Source organism: Cervus canadensis, chromosome 7 (assembly GCF_019320065.1).
Source record: "Cervus canadensis isolate Bull #8, Minnesota chromosome 7, ASM1932006v1, whole genome shotgun sequence".
In the NCBI taxonomy this organism is placed as follows: Eukaryota; Metazoa; Chordata; class Mammalia; order Artiodactyla; family Cervidae; genus Cervus; species Cervus canadensis.
In genome coordinates, this window is record NC_057392.1 from 83,708,097 (window position 1) to 83,731,513 (window position 23,417).

Genomic DNA, 23,417 nt, shown 5'->3' on the forward strand with positions numbered 1-23,417 from the left:
TAGTTCTTATTTCTTATTTCTATAAGAAACCCAAGTTCTTATTCTCCTGTTCCTAAAACAAGCAAACAAAACCCAACTCTTGCAGTTCAAGCCATGTGTTATTTTGCTGAACTAAAAGGAAGTTTACAGGTCTATGTGAATTTCTGTGTCTCTAATGGACTCTTGCAAGCTGGGAGGCTAAACGCAGAAATGGCATGCCTGAAGCAGTGTCAGTGGTTTCAGGTAAGAAAAATTATTTCTAGAAAGTTAAATCATCCAGGAATTTTCAGTGTTTATATGTAACTTACACATTTAAAGTTATTTTAGAAATTTTCTATCATCTATAAAGGAAGCATCTTAGTTTGACTTTGTGGTTAGAGAGAATATTCTTTATGTCAAGTTTGCTAAGGAGGGAGGGGATGTAAGTTGTGCAAGAATAGAGAGAGGAGCAAAATACAGAGCAATACTCTGTGAAACTAATTATCCAGAGGAGTTTATGAAAACTGCATGGATGGATGGATTCCATGATTAGGTTTATTGAGGTCAAACAGTACATGACTAGGAACCCCCAAACAAGCCAAGGTGGTTAAAGTGGAAATATTTAGGGGAATGAACATACAATTGCTTTAAAAGAATTAATTTGGAAGGTCGCAGTTTCAAGTACACTGAATGACTACATTCCTTGTAGGCCTTTCCCATCTCTGCCTGTTGTCCTGTGGTTGTCATTAAAGGGGTCGTTTGTTAGAGGTGGTTCCTGATGGGTCTTCTAGACCACTTCCTTTGCAAGGAGCAGCCCTGTGAGAGGGCTTCCTAGGTGGTACTAGTGGTGAAGAACCTGCTTGCCAATGCAGGAGACATAAGAGATACAGGTTTGATCCCTGGGTCTGGAAGATCCTCTGGAAGAGGACAGGGCAACCCCCTCCAGTATTCTTGCCTGGAGAATCCCATGGACAGAGAAGCCTGGTGGGCTACAGTCCATGGGGTCTCAAAGAGTTGGACACGACTGAAGTGGCTTCGCACACATGCCCTGTGAGAACCCAGAAGAGTCATCCACAAATCTGGATTCAGGTGGTTGTCTGGTAAAACTTTTTCAGAGGCAAATGGCAGAAAACTCAACCTAAAATCACTTACACTATAATGGAACTGGCTTACAGTAAAGGATGGATCTTGCCAATATCAGAAGCAGCTGGTGTAAGTGGCTTGAACAAAGTCACTAAGATTCAGTTTCCCGGTGACAAGATGGTGGGAGCAACCAGACCTTGTTTCTCATCATCAAGTACAGCAGTGAAGGCTCTGGCCCCCAAAGCCAGACATTCATCCTTATCTTGACTCTCCCTGGGCTGGAAGGGATCCACACCTCCCCTAAATGAATCACTATGGTCAGGGGAATGCAATTTTTCTGATTGGCTAAGACCTATTTATGTAAGCCAACACTATCCAAAGGACATCATTTCCAGGGGGAAATATGCATACAATTTTTACCAGAAGTAGAATAAGTGGATGTTGGGCAATCAACACAAGAGAAAGTCCTCTTCACTCTATGAGGATGACTTTTAACTGAGCCGGCAATTTATTTACATGGTACTGTGATTGCCAGCAACATGAAAATATTGATATTTCCAATTGTACACCTTACATCTTATTCTTCCCACCGCACTACCCCCACCATACTCACATACTTCATTTAACTGAAAGCTCTAGTTAGAAGAGAGTCAGAAATATTCTATTGCTTTGTGTGTAGGCAAAACCTCAGATCAATAAAGGTGAAAAGCCCATGTTATGCCCACAAGGGGAGAGAAGTGCCTCCAATACAATAATCCACTGGGTACCATCAATTAATTTCTGCAGTGCTGGCTTGGAAAAACCCCTAGTGCTACTGGATGCTTCACTCAGATGTTCAGTGGTTCAGGATTTCACTAGCAACATTAATGGCACAGCCAGATTGTGTGTTCACTCAGGCTACTTATTTTCCTCCTCTTATGGTATTTTTCTTTTATCATATTTGGCGTAAATACTATCTCATTCTGCTACATTCCTTCCTCCATCCCTCCCCAAACCTTTTCACTGATGCCTGCCTGATTAAAGGCCCCACATCTGATATCAACCTAAAACTTCCTTGATTCCTTAAAGTGAGTTATTCATTAACTGAACCTAAATTACTGGTTGTTGGGCAAATCGTCTAAGTCTTTCAAACTACAGACCTGCTCAGAGAGACTTCTGTAAATCTACTGCAGAAAGAAGTGAAACTTTGTGCCAGTTGTTAGCAGTAAGCAGAAGTCTGAGAGAGGGAGGAGAAGTTACTCATTTGCTCAATTCAGCATGGTGAGTCCAGGGGAGGGAATCAAGTGTACCTCAGGCTTGACGAGCGGCGCAGGCAAGCACCGCTGCTCCCGACAGGACAGCACGGGGCAGGGGTGACTGGCTGCTTCTGAGCATGGCCGTGGGTTCCCCCAGAATTGCTCTTAGGATCAAGCATTTTGCCATCTATTTCCTATGATGGCCAGAATTTCCTGTGCTAAGAGGTATGGCTGTCTTTTTTCCTGTCCTTTTGTTCAGCTAAAACAAAAGCTAATTAAAGTAAATGTCAGAAGCTGCAGTGAGGCAAAGGGTGGGCTTCGGGATTGGGGCAGAGAAACTTCCAGGGGCTGGCTGATTACACAGATAAAGTGCATTTGGGAATTGTGTGTCTAGCCATGTATGCATACTTTTCAGTTATCATAGAAAAGAAAAAAAAAGCCACCTCTTTGTGGATTATTAAAACATGTCTCTAGGCCTCTAGAGCAGAAAGCTGTGCTTCTAGACTCACAGAAGGTGCATTTTGTTTTACTCTATAAGAGTTTGGGCTTATTTCTATTTCATATTTTTATTTACCTCAAGAATCATTTTGCAACCAGCAAAGAAACTGATCCTCCCTATGCTTTGCAAAGAAAATTCAGTAGTATCATTAGAGTCACTAGTTTGGGCAGTCACCATTATTGTTTGCTGTTGCTGTAATTTCTTTCCCCTTGATAATTTAGACTCCTTACAAATCATAACTAAAGCTGGCCACTTTTTTTCTTTTTCAAATACATATTTATATTGCTGTAATACTCAACAGCTGAATTCCATGACATTTATATATGTTTTCAATTTAAAGACTAGAAAAAACATACTTGGGGCATTATTGGAATTGGTCATGCAGTTGTTTAATGTATGAGATTTAAATGTAAATAGAGATACATTAATATTGAATTTTCCTTGTAATTTGCAATTCTTGGTATGTTTTCTTATAAAACAAACCCAGAAAATTGGAATTAAAATTTTTTTGATGAGATTTATATCAATTCCAGAGCACATATGTCTTACGAAGTCAGAATTTAGAAATGAAAATTGATACCCCATGAAACCATTATGACAGATTACAAATTCTTGGTCTAGAAAGTTCATTAGATCTTTCCCTCATTCCTGATGAAGAGAAATGTTTCCTATCAATGTTTGTGTTCTCATAGTTTGCAATACATGTTCAAAATTAAGTAGATTTCTTTGAGCTCTTGTCTAAACAGGACACCAAATCTATTTTTTGTATATGCTTATGATAACAAGCCTGCTACACACTTAGACTGTATGAATTCTAGCAAAAACACCAAGGGCTGAGTCCTTTAGCATCATTTAGAATAACCCAGCCTCGGAGGCTTTGAGTAGGAGTGAAGTATAGCAACATGTCGCAGCATTGGGAGCCCAGAGACGTCCAGGGAACAATAGACATCTTGTGGGAAGGGTTGAAATGTATGCGGCCCATTCCCATGGGAACGTCTGCAGTGCTTTCACACTGTGTGAAAAAGATGCTCCTTGAAAAGAATCTTTAATCCTTTCTTTCAAGGGAAAATCTGAGAACTTTATTGAAAGTTTCTAGAACCCAAATGGGTCTAAGTTAGTCAGTGGGCATTTTAAACACAGGTAAATAAGATGATAATTTTTGATGCACAGTAGTATTGTCCAAAGCATAATGTAAATAAATATTGCTGTTATAGAATTTTCTGAGGTGACAAAACCAGAGAACATCCTAACCTGGAGTTGGAAGATAGTAACTAATTTCTTCAGAATAAACTGGCTTCCTGAGATAGTTATGTTTATTGAAATCCCCCCAAAGTGGTATTCCAATAGTCAGGCCATTGTCTTCTGGTTCAGGTGTGTAACTAGTAGATTCTGCTAAATGAAATCACACTTGAACCAGAAGACTTAATAGCCCAACTATTGGGATACCACTCCATGGAGTCAGAAAGTGTGTCCACAACTGTGCAACTGAATGTGCATGCATGCACACACATGCGCGTGTTTGCACACACACACACACACACAAATGCATAACAGAGTAGACCAGCAATGTCTTATTAGCACGCATTCAATGTAGGTCACCTTGAAAAGTCATAAAGAACTTTTTCCTACAGTGCCCTGGAGGGAATAATACACTCCCTCCTCCCTAATAAACATGGGAGTGAGCACTGTGCTTAAGTAGAAAGTGCAGGTATTTGGATTACCTGGCCAAAAACATTTCTGAGATTCATTGTATTTCAGTCCCTTTCCGCCCTGTGAAAAAATTCACTCTCACTGTTTGGCTGTGGTGGGGGTAATGTCACGGTAAGGCTGTTTCTCCAGACAGAAATACGTCTTTGAAGAAATCAACAAGGACATTTGTAAGATAGTGCATGAACTACCCAGATTTAAGACTGTGGGAGACTACAACTAGGGTATAAATAAAACACAGATGGAAAAGACCTAGGCATCTTTAATGCTGTGAATTTAATCTTAGGTAGCAGCAGAGTCATTGTTAGTATTTAAAAGGTATGCCATGGGGATGGATGCATTAACAGGAGAATGACCTACAAGAATAATTACATTATTAAAGATGTGATTGCTGTCACTATTTGTACGGTTGCTATATGCCAGGTCTGTGCTAAACGCTTTATATAATCTCTTTAAACTCTCAACAACCCACGTCACCATCCTCAGGTGTAAATAGGGAACCTGAGGCTCAGGGCGGTTGAGTAATGTGCCCAGGTTTATCCTGCAGATAATGGCATAGCTGAGCCCAGGTGTGTCCAGGTTCCCCCCACCCTCCTCTCCGCTTTTCTTATGTACTGGATTCTCATACTGTGGACCCTAACCTCATTTAAAATGAAACGAAAATTGAATAAAAACTAGTGATAAGTACCATGAAAAATGAATAGAGGATGAAGAAGAGGGAAGATTAAAGAAATATAATCTCTTCCATTAAAAGAGAATAAAATACAGATAGTTCATCAGTATCTATAAGCCAGAAAACCATCAGTGATGAAACACATCTATTCATGGATGTCTGGATTCTCTATTTTTATAAACTCTTCAAGGGGACAGTTCTTCGAGTGTGGATGGTATAAAAATGTGACTGATCACCAAGTGTTCAGGGAGGTTTTTGAGGCCATTTTCCTGAAGCACAGGCTCTGGTTCAGTGGCAGGTGTGTGACGGTCCCGAGCGCACACCTTTGTGGGGTCGCTCCCCTGGGGAGATGCCCACAGTGCCCACATCTTGGTGATCATGCAGGTCACACCTTTTTGTGTACTTTGCCAGCAGATAGATAACTTCATGGGATGAGCAGACCTACTATAGGAAGCTAGGGAGGTTCAGAATAATATAGCTTGAAACATGTCTTTTAAATGAATCATTAACTTGAAACAGTAAGAAAGGGTTTCAGGAACTAAATTTCTTCTGGAGTATAAATAGATGAAGCAGGATTAGCATGTTCTGAGAGTTGGACTATAAAGAAAGCACTGAAGAATGGATGCTTTTGAATTGTGTTGTGGGAGAAGACTCTTGAGAGTCCCTTGGACTGCAAGATCAAACCGGTCAATCCTAAAGGAAACCAATCCTGAATATTCGTTGGAAAGACTGAAGCTGAAGCTGAAGCTCCAATACTTTGGCCACCTCATTGGAAGAACTGACTCATTGGAAAAGACTCTGATGCTGGGAAAGATAGAAGGCAGGAGAAGGGGATGCCGACAGAGTCGGCATCACCGACTGGATGGACATGAGTTTGAGCAATCTGCGGGAGTTGGTGATGGACAGGGAAGCTTGGCATGCGGCAGTCCATGGGGTCTCAAAGAGTCTGACACAACTGAGTGACTGAACTGAACTGGAGTATTGCCGTAGCGTTTAAAGTATTAATACCAATCTAATATGTCTGGTCCAAGAGACTTCCAGCAAATAAAATGGGAGAAAAGGGAGTGAAGGTATAGTATGCATCTTTGTTGAGTAAGTCTGTTCTGTTTATTAGCAACTTCCTGCATTCTGAAAGCTCCAACAATGTTACTCTAGAGGCAGAGCAAGATATGACTTCTTTAAGAGCTGTGGCTCATCCTGGACAAACACAGCTTTTCAAACTCTGTATGGGACATCTCAAGGGGGAGGGAAGTGTTAATTAAACTGCAATTCTTCCTCCCTTCCGGAGGTTGAGAAAGGGCCCCCAGTGGGCACGCCATTCACCTGTTCCTACTGAAGCCGTGTTCTCTGCATAACTTTTCTTTCCCTCCATTCTTCTCAGGCAAAGTATAGATTTCCATGAACACAGGCAGTTTTGTTTTCGCTGTTAAAAACAACTCCGCTTTCCTGGAGCAGGCTGTTTCACCCCAGGAAACATAGCCTTTCGCTCAGAGGTAACTCTGCCCTGGGTGAGGCGCAGCTTGTCACCTGACCACTCCGGAGCTGCCGGTGGCAGATCGGGCTGCATTCCTAGAATTCTTCCGCCCGGCGCCACAATGAACAACTTCAGGTTCACTGAGCTGAGTGGATTCCACTCGCGGTGCCCTCGGACTCCGATGCCCACCCAGCGTCGAAATAGATCGCTGAGTACCCGCAAGCACCCCTTTGAGAAGTGGCACGCAGGTAAAGCGCGTTTGCGGGGGCCAGCTGGGATTCCCGGAAATGTGTCCCCCATGGTGCAGAAACATTTCTTTTTTGGCGGTTCTAGTTCTCCAGACAGAAACCCGACTTGTCAACCAACACCCGCTTAAGAAATGTAGACCGAATAATGAGAACTCGGGCTTCAGACTGGGGGCTCTTATTAAAGATTAGGGAACGAATTTAGGAGAGGCCAAGTCAGGGATAAAAAGGAATTTTATAAGCCAGTTTTTGTAATACAGAAAGTACCAGATTTGGAGGCTGACCTACTTGGATGTGAATCTTGGCTCTGTCACCTGGGGCATGATATTTAACCTCCCCAGTCCTGTTTCCTCTTTGGTAATCGTATCTACCTGCAGGGTTGATGGGAGGCCTGAGAAGAAAGTGTCCAGCAAAGAACTCGGTACAGAGGAAGTGTCCGTGTGTGTGTAAATACACGTGCTTCTGTGTGTGTACGGCAGGTGCATACATCCACATAGAAGCCACAGGACAGACATTCATAAGAGTAGGAAGTTTCTCAGAAGACGAGGTAAATTTTGATTTGGCTCTAACCCTCTGTGCTGTTGCGAAGACAGCAGTTAGAAAAACTACACACCTGAGCAAAACATTGACTAGAGCTGCTGAAAGATAACCAACGTGCCTTGTTGATTCTTGTCCAGGAAAGGGCAGATGGGATGCAGGGCGCTCGTTAGATGAGGACGGATGGGAAGGGAGGCAGCTCAATAATTATCATCTACAGTCATGTATGCACCTGCACCCAGTCCTGCGAGGGCTTTGTCCTGGGAGATCAACTGCTTTCAATCCTGGCTCTGCAACTTACTCAGCAGATCCCCCTGGACTGCTTGTTTTCATCTCTGAACATCAGTTTCTCCTCTCATGGAATTGTCCTGAGAATTCAGTGACTCATTATTTGGGAAGCTCTTAGAGCAGTGCCTGACTCATGGTAAACACCCACTGAACACCAGCTGGTGGTGTCATTATTTTACAAAGTGCTTCTTTGTGTGTTATCTGCTTTGATCTTCAAAAAGATAAAATACATTCGGTGTGCCTTGGACCCATTTTGCAAATGAGAAAAGTGAGGCTTGGGAAAGGAAGAGCATGAAGCAAAGGCGCCACAGCTACTGAATAGCTGAGCTAGAACTTCAGTCTGGGTCCCCAGACAAGTAGGTGACCTAGTATGCACTGGGCACACATGCATTGAAGGAAACCTCTTCTAAAAGTTTTGGCGGAACACCATTTCCTGCACATAGCCATTTCCTTATTATTTTCCCCTAGGAGAGATCTCTCTCCCTCATACTTCCCCAAACTTCCTTTTGTAGGCTTATGGGACATTTTTCTGGGTCATCCTTGTAATGTAGAATGTTTGGTACAAGTCTCCTGTCTCACTCCCTCACCCCTGGATGTGTGAATGTCTTCGTGTATGGCTGTGTGTTGAACAATGATGTTGCACACGGCAGACACACAATTGGAAGCATGAGTGTGGGGCTCCACATCAGGTGCCACTGCAGGTGTAAAAAGAAATGAAGGAACCCAGGAGAACCCTGTGGTTCTCCAGCACGTATTTCTGCTTCTTCTCAGAGCTCCAGCTCTGTGCTATGTCTGGGGAGCTGAATCTGCTGCTGGAAGTGCCTGATATTGACCAACAAGCTGACTAGTTAAGATGAAGTCATTTCCATCCAGTGTTTTACTTTCCTGAATATTATTTCATGGAGACACTGTCATTGCAAATGTCTGAGGCTGGCAGATAGGGAGAGCAGGGGCAAATCCAGGAAAACATTGCCCTAATTTTTCTTGTAGATTCTGTAATTCACCCTTTCACATTTACCAGGGTGCAAAGTGCTTTGTGGGCTTCCCAGGTGGTGTTAGAGGTAAAGAACCCACCCACCAATGTAGGTGATGTGAGAGACACTGGTTTGATCCCTTGGTCAGGAAGAGCCCCTGGAGGAGAGCATGGCAGCCCACCCCAGTACCCTTGCCTGGAGAATCCTGTGGACAGAGGAGCATGGTGGGCTAAGGTCCATAGAGTCGCAAAGAGTGAGACACGGCTGAAGCGACTTAGCGCAGCACAGCACAAAATAGTTTGTAGGAGCCTCGTTCTCTGCTCACCCCAGCCCCTGAAATCTTCCCACTGCTCTTGTTCTTTTCTCATCCTCTAAGCCTCTCTTCCTTGTCACATTTCTGCTCTTTGATTGCCTTAAATCCCAGGCTATATATGGACAAGGATGCAGGGTCAGTGAAGGAGGTAAGAGGAATTCATTTTCTTGCTTTATGATGCTACCCATGTCTTTATCCTTAAATGTTAACCGTGCTCTCTATTCCTAACAGTTGCCTCACATGGAGCCTTATGTGTCATCATCAGTCCATGGTGGTTATAAACTGGGAGCCTAGCTCTGGAGTCTGGGTCCAAATCCCAACTCTCCAATCTCCTAGCTCTGTATCTTGGACAAGTTATTTAATGCGTTGGGTTCCTCATCTATGGGCTTCCCCTGTGGCTCAGCTGGTAAAGAATCTGCCTGCAATGCAGGAGACCTGGATTTGATCCCTGGGTTGGGAAGATTCCTTAGAGAAGGGAAAGGCTACCCACTCCAGGATTCTGATCTGGAGAATTCCATGGACTGTATAGTCCATGGGGTCACAAAGAGTCAAACATGACTGAGCGACTTTCATATACATACATATATACCTCATCTATAAAATGGGAATGACATATCCTCATAGCATTGTTATGAGGATTAAATGAGTTAGTGTTTACAAAGTATCCAGGGCCTGGCATATAGACAAATATATCTAAATATTGGGCCTCAGTTTAGAAAAATGACACTCTCTACTTTCTATGGAGAAGGGAATAGCAACCCACTCCAGTATTCTTGCCAGGGAAATCCCATGGACAGCGAAGCCTGGTGGGCTACAATCCACGGGGCTGCAAGAGAGTCAGACACAACTTAGCAGCTCAACAACTGTGATAGTTGCTAAATATTTCTGAAGCTGGTAGATAGTGCAAAATGTGCATGTACGCAATACTGTCCTTGAAATCTCTTCAGGGGCCGATGAATTGCACCATTTGGAATACTACTGATAGTTTCTTTGTTAAGTGCCTGATGAAGGATTTGGCTTGCATTTAGAGAGCATACAGTATGGAAAGTATATATCTTTAAACTTGAAAATTGCACTCAGCACCGAGAGATGCTGTCTCAGTGATAGCTCAGGGGAAGGTCTGAGACACCCAAGGGAGCAGCAGACTCTCCTTTTCACGCTTGTTCTGGGGACCACATTCAGACTGAAATGCTGGGCAGATCTGCCCGCTGCTTCTGTTCCATAAATCACTCTCAGCTCTCACTCTCTGCACACGTGGTGGCATCTTTAAGTTACCTGCGTGTGTGAGGTGGCTCCATCCTCATGTAAACAGGAGAGCCCACTGGCCTGAGACCAGAACAGTCCTGCCACAGCTACGAGGGGTCTTGAAGGAGTCTTAAACCTCCCTGGCTATGAAATGATTGCTCAGGTCTCTACTAGTACAAATGATCTGTGGTGTTATGAAGCCCAGAAGGAAGCTGATGAGAATAATCAGTTATTCAATTGGTACTATTACCTTAATCTCTGTGGGCTGTTAACCGAGTAGAGACTACAATGGGACTTTATTATTTCAACTGTGGGAACAGAGGGAGGATTGCCAGACCCCAGACCCTTCTTTTCAGCCTTCATTGCAATATTCTCACCTTTAGGCTATGTGTTCAAGTTCACGCTCATGTTCTGTAGGGATTTATCTAGTGTCACACTCCCAGGCAGAATTCTTTATTTCACTGCCATTTGTTTAGAGAGTACATAAGAACTGAGGATTGAGATCACCTTCTGGGTGGAGGTTCAGGAAGCTTCTGTTGTCAATATAGCACAGAGGCCCAGCCAAAAACGGTAAGTTAGGCATCAGTTTCCACATCCAGGAAACAGATATTGGGTCTAAAAGGTGTTTCCTGTGTTCTCTTTTCCTTTCATTGCCCTTTTCTGTTTGGTTTCCATGAGAGTCTATTTGGGGAAATCTGGCAAGTATTGGGCATATTTGCTGCTGGTCCACTTGTTTCCTGGTGGCAGGAAGAGAAGGAGAAGGATATAGAAAGGAGAAAAGTAGGTTCTTAAAAAGCTGCTTTTTAAGGGATCAAATTAAATTCTGGAAAAATAGAATCATCTTTGACAGGGCTTTTTGAGACAAAATAAGAAAACGGTTCTTTTGAAGGTCATCAAGTCAAAATCTGTTGTTCCATGAACATTTCCAAATGTTTTTTTTTCTTTTCTTCTCTCTCTTCTGGGCACCACGTTCACATTCTGAGCTCATGACATTCAGCTAATGGCTGTCTTGTGTCATTTGTTTCTCTTGCAGAGAGTGTCAAAGAAAACCTCAAAGTCTGGAGAAAAATGACCTTTCAAGGAATATGAAGTCTATGGCCTGCCACATATTTTGGTCTCACTAACCTCTGCTGACTGAGATGCATGGCCCTGGACCTGCAGGCAGTCCACTGATCATCAGACCCCTCAGCATGCATCAACTGTTCAAACTGGTCTTGGGACAAAAAGACCTTTCGCGAGCCGGAGACCTCTTCTCCTTAGAGGACTCTGAGATTGAAGACAGCTTGACAGAAGCTTTGGAGCAAATCAAAATCATTAGCTCATCTTCAGTAAGTAAACTAGCTTGTAGACTAGGTCCCTGAAACAATCTATCCTGGAGCTAAATGGTTGTACATATTCTGGGGGAAAAGATCTTTGCAGAGGAAAGAGGAAGGACCCCTCAGGTTGGTCTCCCTTAACTCTGCCCTGTGGTTTAGTTGGCATCTAAGAAATAACACCAGGGAAGTCTTTGACTTGAGGGGGAGGGGGCAGTCAGACTACCTTTTGTCCATTCATGGAGACCAGAACTCTGGAAATTGCAGGCCAGAGTGGAATTCTCAAAAGAAAAAAAAAAAAAGATTGTTTAAAAGTTGTTTCTGTATCCTTGAGTTGACATGGAGATGAGAGGGAGCAAATCTGAGGACAAGCAGACCCACGAAGCTGCACGGGAGCATCAGTAAGCAGAGCAGGGTGTTGGGTGGGAGCTGAATAATGAAAGAAGGCAAGATGATACCACCTGCCACGCAGGCAACATGAGACAAGGATAGCCATCACTCTACTGCCAGAAGTGACAGTTTCCCAGAGCTTAATAATGCTGATTCTCTTTACTTCCCTATAATCTCCATTTTTTAACCTTCTCCTTGCTCTTTTTTCTATATCCCCCCATTTAATTCAACTCACCCATTATTAGACCCCAATTGTGATCAGACAAATTTAAAATCTCCATCAACCCTCCCATTCTTTCACTTCTCCTCAATGTCAAGATTCTATATCCTGAAGGCACATCTCAAAGAGAGTGGCTATAGCATGCCCAAGGTGGCTTGATGTTGACCTTCTTGGTTGTACTTAGAGATTGGTCCCATTTCAAAGGCCAAGACGACCTAGCATCCCCTCCCATCCTCTCAGCTCAACAGCTTTTCCCAACACTTGGCACAAACATGTACCAGGCAAAGGAAAGAGACTGGACTTGAGCCATAAAATACTGAATAGAAAATATGTACATATTTTAGAGATAACAGCTTTCTTCCATATCATAATGAAAAGATGTTTAAAAGGCATGATAGCAACTGGTGCAGCTTCCTCCTCAAATCTGTCAGCATGTTCTCTTTTTGGCTGCCATTAACATGCCAAGTCCCCCCAGTGACCAGTGAAGTCATTGCCTAAACAGTCTTCTTTTCTCAGGTAAGGTCTTTGACAGCAATTGTGTGTCCAGAAAATTAATCAACTTAGTCTGACTCAAAAAAAAAAAAAAAGCATTTCTCTGGTACATTTCTACTTTCTGGGTAGGATGTGCATGCTATTTCCAGCAACCCCTTCCTTCACATTCCTCTGGAAAGAAATTGGCTGAATATACTACTGATTTCATCTAATAGAAAATATGTATATGCATGTGTATACAAATACGTATGTCTGTATCTGTATTTCCCTGAAGCCTATTTCCACTAGAGGTCACTAGTGTCAGCGATTTCTTTTGTTTCTTCATCAATTGCTTTGTCTCACAGATGACAAATTCAGAATTTTAGGACTGGCGAGTTCTATTATGTGTCCCCACTTTTAACCATTATGGCTGGTACCTCCTTTGTCTTCAAGAGCATTGTTCATCCATTAAGCTCTCCACTCAGCATCCCAACCAGACTGGTAGGTCTGGAGAGCTAGTGGTTCTCCTGCGATCCTCATTTACTAACTTCTGTCACACCCCGTTTCTTCTGTTCTGTCTGTACCAGGTGGTAAAGAATCCACCTGCCAGTTTTTAAATGTAGGGATCATGTTGATCAATCCAGTTTTTAAGTTGCCTATCGATTCTACTTAAAAATATGTCCCTGTTAGCATTCCTTCCCTCCTCCCTTCCTTTAAAAGCCAGTTCAAGTTTCATTGTTCCTGAAACAATTTCTAGTGTGTCTAGTTCTTCGTGACTGCTTCTTTCCAAAAAGGCTTAATTACCCTTTTGCATTATAGTCTGTTCTTATAGAAAGTCATCTATTCATATATCCTCAAATGCGATCTCTACATAGGAGAATCCCAGATCTATGTTTTCAGCCTTCACATCTCTTGCTAAACTTCAAGCTCATACTAATTGATATCCATCACCTCAAATTCAATATATCTAAACCTGGAGTTATCACCTTTCTTCATTTTATACTACCTTTCCCCTAGATCTCCAGGTTTGAAACGTGGAGTCATTCTTGACCTCTTTCTCTCACTCTCTCCTTTCCCTGTAAGTTCTGTAGCACTGCCTGAGAAATGCCTCTTCATCTGCTCCTTCTGTTCCCTTCCCACTGCTATCATCTTGGCTTAGGCTTTCAAACCAATTGATCTCCCTGCCTTTGGCCTTGCCTTTCTCTAGTTCAATCTACTGACAATTACCAGCTTAAATTTCCCAAGCCAGATTTTGTTACATGTCTCTCCATTGTTCATGCCTTTTCCATGATGCCTCAGTGACTGTGACATTCAATAACTAATACCAGCACTTAGAGCCCTGAATCACAGTGCCTACTCTGTGGTTTTTTCCTTGTAGCTGCATCCCATCCTTCCCTTATAACCAAGACCCACTAAATATTCCTTCTTAGACCTTTCCTAATGACCTTGCATCTCAGTTATCAATTCTACCTCTCAGTTCAATCCAGTCGCTCAGTTGTGTCCGACTCTTTGTGACCCCATGGACTGCAGCATGCCAGGCCTCCCTGTCCATCATTGGACTCCCGGAGTTTACTCAAACTCATGTCTATTGAATCAGTGATGCCATCCAACCATCTCATCCTCTGTCGTCCCCTTCTCCTCCCACCTTCAATCTTTCCCAGCCTCAGGGTCTTTTCAAACGAGTCAGTTCTTTGCATCAGTTCCTCTTTATAAACATAAAACTGAAAGGGACCTTCTACATTGTCTTTTCCAACTTCCTTCCAGCACAGAAATCCCTTCTTTAGGATTCTTGACAACCAGGTGGCCTCTCCTTCTATTTTTGCAATGATGAGAACATGCTAGGTTTCTGACTTTTTTTCCCTGCTTCTCCATTTTCCTTCAGTAAATTGTCCCTTTCCATTGCATGAACCCTTCCTTGATGGGGTCTTGAATCAAGGTTCTCTACCTTGCCCTTGCCAGGGAAGGGGGAAAGCAAGCGTGGGGGACACCTGACCCAAGATATGCCAATCAGATTTTCTTTCCCAGTGATTCTAGGAAAGAAATTAGCAAAGGGTGAGTTATTATGATGATGGCATTCCAAAGAGACAGTCCTCACTTTCTGCGCTTCTGTGACTATAGCTGCCTCAGTCATTGCCTTTCTAAGGCTAAGTACTACAAATTCCCCTTGAAATCTGTCAGCCACCTCTTATCTTTTAATTATTTCATTTATTTTGCTTCAGTTATCCAGATTTTTTCTGCTGTTTATGATCAAAGAATCCTAATAAAGAGATAGCTTGTTCCACTGTTGGAAGGTGAAATTGTTAGTGTGTTCTTCCTTTTGGTCTAATAAAATCTTTCTCTTTATGAATATTTTCTGTCTATTATCCTTTAGTCTGGTCTCTGCCCTTAACAATCAAGAGAATTAAACCTCTGTTGCTACAAGAACTTTAAACACATGCAGGTAGGTATCAAGTCTCACCTCTGGCTTCTATCTTCCCAGTTGACTATCCTTACTGTCCTTATATTTTCCCCTGACGGAGGAAGGCCCTGTAGCAGAGAAAAGTTATACCAGTCTCTGGTCTGAAAACACAATTTTGTCAGTACATGAGAAATGCTATTTAAATCATGCTGTCAGAAATATAAAATAGCATGCTGACTTAGTGATTTATAATGAAAAGTATAACCCATGTCCACCAGAATTCTTGTGTGTTCCATGCTGTTCTTGCTAGGTCTGTTTACTCAGTCTGTCTCTGTTACTGACTAGGCTTCTTCCTCCTGTATTTTAATCATATTTCAGCCCTACCTCCCTGAGATTGTATTTAACTCAACTGTAAAGTCACCCATGTACAGGTTGTGCCTTGGGTTAGTCTGCAGGGTGGTTTGTCTAATCCTCACAGGGCAATCTCTTTTCCAGACTCTTGGAGGCTGCCTCATTGTAGCTCCCAAAGGTTGTCTACATTCTCAGCATTCTGGGTACCTTCCCCTGGAATCTTTTATATTTATTATTGTAATTTACCATTGCCTACTACTTGAACCAATTGTTTGAAATAGTTGCTGATACTAGTCAGATGCTTTGTTTCTGAAGCTTCTTTTCAATAGTAACATGGTGTAGTTGGCCACATTTATCCTGTGATATGCCAAGACCCTCAGGTTGAATCAAGACTTGAAATTAGATAACTTGAAAAAAATGTTAAGTATATTATGTCACATTTTAAACCTTTGAAATAATATTCTTGTCTCATTCTAGAATATCTATACCTTTGAAAAAACTATGATTCTGGGAATTCTCTGGTTGTCCAGTGGTTAGGACTCTGTACTTTCACTGTCAAGGGTCCAGGTTTGATCCCTAGTCAGGGAACTAGGATCCCACATGCTGAGTAATGTGGCCAAATTAAAGAAAAAACAACAAACAAACAAACCATGATTCTGTCCAGTACATTAGTTATCATTCCCAGCTTTGTATAATCTAGACATTTAGTAAGCAAGCCTTTAGTCCTTCCCCCAAAGTCACTCACAAAAGAATCGAACATCACTAGATTCTGCTCTGCAGTCCATGCATCAGTTATTCCAAAACAGAGCTGGAAAATATTTTATCTTTAGGCTTGCTTTGAGAAAATGACTTATTCAGAATTCTAAGTTCCCAAATATGCCTTTAAGTTTTGTCTTTTCATTTCAAGTCCTTTCTGGAATACCCTTCCCTAATAATTCATTTCTTCTCCTACTAGGTTTTCCTTCCAGATTCCTCAGGTCAGATTGTCTCCCTGTCCACTTAGCCTCTTCTCACACCCTCAACACCATCTTTCCTTTGATGCCCACTCATACCTAGTCGATCTACCCACCTTCCAGTTCTCTTCAATTTTAACAATAAAAAATGTTAAGTACACAAAAATCACCCAATTTAAGAAATTAAACAGAATTGTTGTCACCTGCATGTTTCTCTCTTCCCCTTCAATACTCCTCCCTTTCCTCTCTTAAGGTAACCAATATCCTGTTGTGATATTAATCCATGTGTGTTTTTATTTCTTTGCTACATATGCATGGCTCAAAAATGATTTATAGCATTGTAGTTCATGTTTTAAAACTTTATATAAATGATGTAATAAGCTCAATATTATGTCCTTGGGGTTTATCGATGTCAGTATGTGTAGTCCCAATTCATTTGTTTTCAGTGCAATAGAGTGTTGCATCAAATGACCATGCCACAGTTTACTTACCCAGGCTTCTTTTAATGGGTATTCACTATTCTAACAGTGCCACAGTGAACATTCTTATAATTAACAATTGTGGCAGCTCTGCTTAATATCTGTCGTACACTATCAGTAGTGAAACAACTAATATCAGGGTTTCATATACTTTCAATTTTCTGATAAACCACCAAATTGCTCTCCAATAGGGTTTCACCAATTTACACTCTGATCAGTCATGTATAAGTGTTTCAGGGGGTTTATTTCCTGATCAATACTTGCTTTTATCAGATTTTTAAAATTTCTGTCTGTTTAAGTGAAGCAGTGTCTGATTGATATTTAATCCTGCAGTACTTTCATTAGTGAGGAGTCTGACCACTTTTTCATGTATTTATTTGCTATTTGCATTTAAATTTCCCTTTTGGTAAAGTATTTCCTTAAGGTTTGGGCTTTTTTTTTTTTTTCATTTTTATCTTGAGGTTGAAGAATAATCTGTTCTTATTAATTTAAAGGGGGTTTTCTGTATATCTTTCTATGAATCTTTGTCACTTTGTGCATGTTGCACGCCTCTCACTCCTCAAGTATAGCTTTGCCTTTTACTGTAACATCTTGATATCCAATAGGACAACTACCCTCAAAGTCTTTCTTTAAAACTTCTTTGATTCATTTCTGTTCTTTAATAATTTTGCATAAGCTTCTCAAGTTTCGTGAATAATTCTGTCAGTATCTTGATTGGAATTTTATTATATCTATAGATTAATTTGAAGTAAATTAACAACTATATGGTACTATTTTTTTATCTTTAGATACTGTGTATCTGTCCATTTATTTAGATCTTCTTCAATATCTTTTAATAAGGTTTTATGATTTTTTTTCCCTCAAGGATCTTGAGTCTTATATATCTTTTTAAAAATTTATAAATATTTTATATTTTTAGCCAAAGTTATAAATGGTACCCTTTTAATAATTATATTTTCCAACTATTTTTGAGAAGATTATAGCATAAATGACACTGTATAGTAATATTATGTCCAATAAGCTCCCTCAACTCTCTTATTGCCTGTAATTTTCTCCATTTATTCAACAAATATTTATTAGGCACCTACTATGTGCTAGAGACTTCCATGCTGGGACACAGGAGTAAACGAAACAGACAAAAATAAACCTGCCATCATAACATATTTAATTGGGTGAGACATAAATAAAATAAATAAGGAAAATATATAGTATATAAGAAGAGGATAAGAAAATATGCAGAATAATAAAACAAAGAATGGGAACATAAGATTAGAGTTTTGAAAATAATTAAGTAGGGCAGGCAAGACAGGCCATACTAAGAAGCTAACATTTAAGCAAAACTTGAAGGAGATGAAGGAGCATTACCTGTGGTTACCTTCAGGAAATAATTTTGGGTAAAGGAACCATCAAATCCAAGGTCCTTAAGTTGAGGGCAGCCTAAAGTTTTTGAGGAACAGAAAAGACGTCAGTGTGCTATTAGCAGAGGAAGCAAAGTGGGAAAATCATAGATGAGGTCAGAAGGGAAAGGCAGCTGGATCGCTTAGGACCTTGGGCGAAGAGCTGGAGAATTCTGATCAGAGAAGTAATACAACCTACCTTCACTTTTCCTGTTTTGAGAAGAGTCTGCAAAAAAGGCCAAAGTGGAACAGGCAGGCCAATTAACATGCTTCTACAATAATCTGGATATAAGAAACAACAGAGACTCTTGGAGTAATAGAGGAGATAAGAAGTGTTCAGATTCTGGATATGTTTTGAAAATGGAGCAAACAGGATTCACTGATATGGGTGTGACATGTAAAAAGAGAGAGAAAGAGAGAGGTGGGGAGGGTTCGAAGATTTGGGGCCTGAAGACTAGAATGATACAATTGTTGTTAAGCAAAGTAGAGGGGACTTGGAAGAACAGATTTGGGGGAGGGGTAGAAAGGATCAACGGTTCTTCAGACACATAACGTCTGAGCTGTCAGACATCCAAGTGGTGATAAAGTATAGACACTTGGATGCATGCATCTGGAGGTGAGGAGAGAAGTCTGGGTTGGACATTTTAAGTTTGGAATTCATCCGCCTTGAGACTAGATAGGATCACCAAGGGAGTCAGTGTAGACAGAAAAGAAGCAAGTCCAAAGACTGAGCCTGGTGCTCAAACATCAAGAAAATGATGAAGCAGGACAAATAAAGTTGACCGGGAGAAAGACTCAGAGAAGGAGGAAGAGCTTGATGTCCTAAGAGCCAAGTGGAGACACTATCAAGGACAGAGTGATGCCAAACCCTGCCGATAGGTCTCGTGAGGTGGGGACTGAAAGCTGACCATTATTCCAGCACATGAAGGTCCCTGCAACTTGACAAATGCATTATCATTGGATAGAGAGGAGTGAAAGCTGGGTTGGAGTTAAAGACAGAATGGGAGGAGATTTGAAGAAAACAAACTGTGGACACTGCATTTTCCTACTGAAAGGAGTAGGGAAATGGAGTGGTAATTAAAAAGAATAAGGAGTGCAAGAAAGGATTTTTTCATTTATTTTTATTAGTTGGAGGCTAATTACTTTACAATATTATAGTGGTTTTTGTCATACATTGACATGAATCAGCCATGGATTTACATGTATTCCCCATCCCGATTCCCCCTCCCACCACCCTCTCCACCCGATTCCTCTGGGTCTTCCCAGTGCACCAGGCCGGAGCACTTGTCTCATGCATCCAACCTGGGCTGTTTCACCCTTGATAGTATACTTGTTTCAATGCTATTCTCTCAGAACATCCCACCCTCGCCTTCTCCCACAGAGTCTAAAAGTCTGTTCTGTACATCTGTGTCTCTTTTTCTGTTTTGCATATAGGGTTATTGTTACCATCTTTTTAAATTCCATATATATGCATTAGCATACTGTATTGGTGTTTTTCTTTCTGGCTTACTTCACTCTGTATAATGGGCTCCAGTTTCATCCATCTCATAGAACTGATTCAAATGAATTTTTTTAATGGCTGAGTAATATTCCATGGTGTATATGTACCCACAGCTTCCTTATCCATTCATCTGTGCTGATTCATCTCAATGTATGACAAAAACCACTACAATATTGTAAAGTAATTAGCCTCCAACTAATAAAAATAAATGAAAAAAAATGGGCCAAAGAACTAAACAGACATTTCTCCAAAGAAGACATACAGATGGCTAACAAACACATGAAAAGATGCTCAATATCTCTCATCATCAGAGAAATGCAAATCAAAACCACAATGAGGTTTCTGACTGGTACACGCCAGTCAGAATGGCTGCTATCCAAAAGTCTACAAGCAATAAATGCTGGAGAGGGTGTGTAGAAAAGGGAACCCTCCTACACTGTTGGTGGGAATGCAAACTAGTACAGTCACTATGGAGAACAGTGTGGAGATTCCTTAAAAAACTGGAACTAGAACTGCCATATGACCCAGCATACACACCGAGGAAACCAGATCTGAAAGAGACACATGCACCCCAATGTTCATCGCAGCACTGTTTATAATAGCCAGGACATGGAAGCAACCTAGATGCCCATCAGCAGACGAACGGATAAGGAAGCTTTGGTACATATACACCATGGAATATTACTCAGCCATTAAAAAGAATTCATTTGAATCAGTTCTAATGAGATGGATGAAACTGGAGCCCATTATACAGAGTGAAGTAAGCCAGAAAGATAAAGACCATTACAGTATACTAACACATATATATGGAATTTAAAAGATGGTAATGATAACCCTATATGCAAAACAGAAAAAGAGACACAGATGTACAGAACAGACTTTTAGACTCTGTGGGAGAAGGCGAGGGTGGGATGTTCTGAGAGAATAGCACTGAAACAAGTATACTATCAAGGGTGAAACAGCCCAGGTTGGATGCATGAGACAAGTGCTCCGGCCTGGTGCACTGGGATGACCCAGAGGGATGTGATGGAGAGGGTGGTGGGAGGGGGGATCAGGATGAGGACACATGTAAATCCATGGCTGATTCATGTCAATGTATGGCAAAAACCACTATAATATTTTAAAGTAATTAGCCTCCAACTAGTAAAAATAAATGAAAAAAATAAAAAATAAAGAAGAGAGAAACACATTCTTTGGAACTTTTTATATATTCAATCATTATCCTAAAATAATGATGGCTTTATTTCTTCCTTTTCAATTTTTATGGCTTTTATTTGATTTCTCTGTCTCATCCTGACTAGCTCTCGAGAACAATGCTGAATAGAATGAGGATAGTGGATATGCTTTTTTCCTTCTTTAAAAGGAACTTTCTAAATTTTCAGTGTAAGTATAATGTTTGCTCCAGGCTTTTGGTTAATGCCTTTTGTCAGGTTAAAAAGGTTTCCTTTTATTCCTATTTTTCTAAGAATTGTCAAAGTTTATTAACTGCTTCTTCTGCTCTTTTAATATAATCCTATTTTCCCTTTTAATTTCTTAATGTGGTGAACTGCAGTAATAGATTTTTAAATATAAAACCACTGTTGTGCTCCTAGGATAAAGTAAAATTTTACATTTATTTTAATACATTTCCTGATTTGATTTGATATTTTCAAAAGAGTTTTATCCCTGGTGGCTCAGATGGTAAAGAATTTGCCCGCATTGCAGGAGACCTGGGTTCAATTCCTAGGTTGGGAAGATTCCCTGGAGAAGAGAATGGCAACCCACTCCAGTATTCTTGCCTGGGAAATCCCATGGACAGAGGAGCCTGGCAGATTCCTACAGTCCATGGGTTCACAAAGTTAGACATAATTGAGGGACTAACACTTTTTTGGAATGGTAAGGTTGGCCTATAATTACCCTCTCTTCTACTAATTTTGCCTGGCTTGGATATCAAGATATAAATACTAGTCTCATAAAATGAATTGGGAAATGTCTCACATTTCTATGATTTACAACAATTTTATCAGATGGTGATGATCTATTTCTTGATCCCATCAGTTCAGTTCAGTCACTCAGTCGTGTCCAACACTTTCCAGTCCCATGGACTGCAGCATGCCAGGCTTCCCTGTCCATCACCAGCTCCCGGAGCTTGTTCAAACTCGTGTCCATCAAGTTGGTGATGTCATTCAACCATCTCATCCTCTGTCGTCGTCCCCTTCTCCTCCTGCCTTCAATCTTTTCCAGGATCAGGGTCTTTTTCAATGAGTCAGTTCTTCGGATCAGGTGGCCAAAGTATTGGAGTTTAGTATCAGTTCTTCCAATGAGTATTCAGGACTGATTTCCTTTAGAAAGTGATAAAATCCTCTGGGCACCGTGAAGTTTTTTGTTTGTTGGTTTGGTTTTTATTTTTTTTTGGTAGATTTTTAAGGTACTTATTCAATTTCTTTGAAGAAAATTAAAGAATTTTTGCTTCAGTCACTTTTGGTAAAATATAATTTCTAGAAAATTGTGCATCATATCTGAGTCTTCAGATCTATTGGCATAAAAATGTTTGTGTTATTCTTATTTTTTGTATTTGACTGCATCTGTATTTAAATGCTCTTTTTCACTATTGTCTTTCATCAAAATTTTCAGAGTTTTGTCTTTTTTTATAGCTTTTAGTTTATTAATTATCTGTAGGATCTTTTTTCTGACCAAATTCTTTTTTAGTGCTTATGATTTTCCTTTCTGTTCTTTCTCAGATTGTATTCTGCTTTTTTCTCCCAACCCCTTCAGGATTTACCACAAATTTCTTGTTAAGTACTACTTAGCTTCATCCTACAAATTTTGAGACATAATATTTTCATTATGAATTCTAAATTTTTATTTTGATTGTGATTTCCTCTTTGTCACATAAATTAGAAGTTTGTGGTTTAATTCCTCAGAGAATATTTGTAATCTTCTGTTGTTGAGTTAAAATTTAACTGCACTGTAGTCAAAGAATGTGAACTGCATGATATCAATTGTTTGGAAATGGTTGACTTGCTTTGTAGCAAAGTTTATGGCTTATTTGTGGACATAATGATAGCGAATGCTTCAGTAGCACCTGCTTTGTTCCAGGAACCCTTCTAATAGCTTGCTGTTGCTGTTTTAGTCGCTGCTGAGTCGTGTCTGACTCTGTAGCCCGCCAGACTCCTCTGTCCATGGGATTTCCCAGGCAAGAATACGGGAAGGGGTTCTCATTTCCTCCTCCAGGGCATCTTCGTGAGCCAGAGTCTCCTGTGTCTCCTGCATCGAGGGTGGATTCTTTACCCGCTGAGCCATGGGGGAAGCCCAAAAGTGTGAAAGTGCTAGTCTGAAAGAAATTGCAAAGAAATGAATTCATGTCGTGCATAAGATTTTCTTTAAGGCATGATATAATTCAAAATTAAATGCCAAATTTTTCTCTTTCTTCATAATGGTAGGTCTTCTAGACACTCTTTTTACATTTTATGAATTACAATGAATTTGTCTAAAGTTATGCAATAGCTCTATTTTCCTATTTTCACAAGGAACTTGGAACACTTTCATGTCCATCTTACATATTCTTAAGCAGCACGTTTATGCTACCTTGTTTAATGCCCTCAAAACTATTCTTTAAAATTACTGATTTTTTTTTAATTCAGCCAAAGCTTATTTTGAGTACCTAGTGTTTCCTTGTTTCTTTTCTCACATTCCTTTTCTTTTTCCATTTATTTTTATTAGTTGGAGGCTAA

General features: G+C 40.7%; 1 protein-coding gene across 5 annotated transcripts in view; it reads left to right on the forward strand.

The window, feature by feature from the left end:
* Positions 1–2,180: 2,180 nt before the first annotated feature.
* VEPH1 (ventricular zone expressed PH domain containing 1) overlaps positions 2,181–23,417 on the forward strand; it is a 312,127-nt gene continuing 290,890 nt past the window's right edge. For 3 of the 5 annotated variants that reach the window (XM_043473914.1, XM_043473911.1, XM_043473918.1), the window contains exons 1-2: positions 2,338–2,501; positions 11,265–11,559. In XM_043473914.1, the coding sequence (XP_043329849.1) occupies positions 11,371–11,559 (189 nt within the window). In that variant the 5' untranslated portion in view covers positions 2,338–2,501; positions 11,265–11,370. Of the gene's footprint in view, positions 2,302–2,337; positions 2,502–6,740; positions 6,878–11,264; positions 11,560–23,417 lie in introns of those variants that run through there. The other 2 variants (XM_043473913.1, XM_043473912.1) reach the window with 2 other exon arrangements.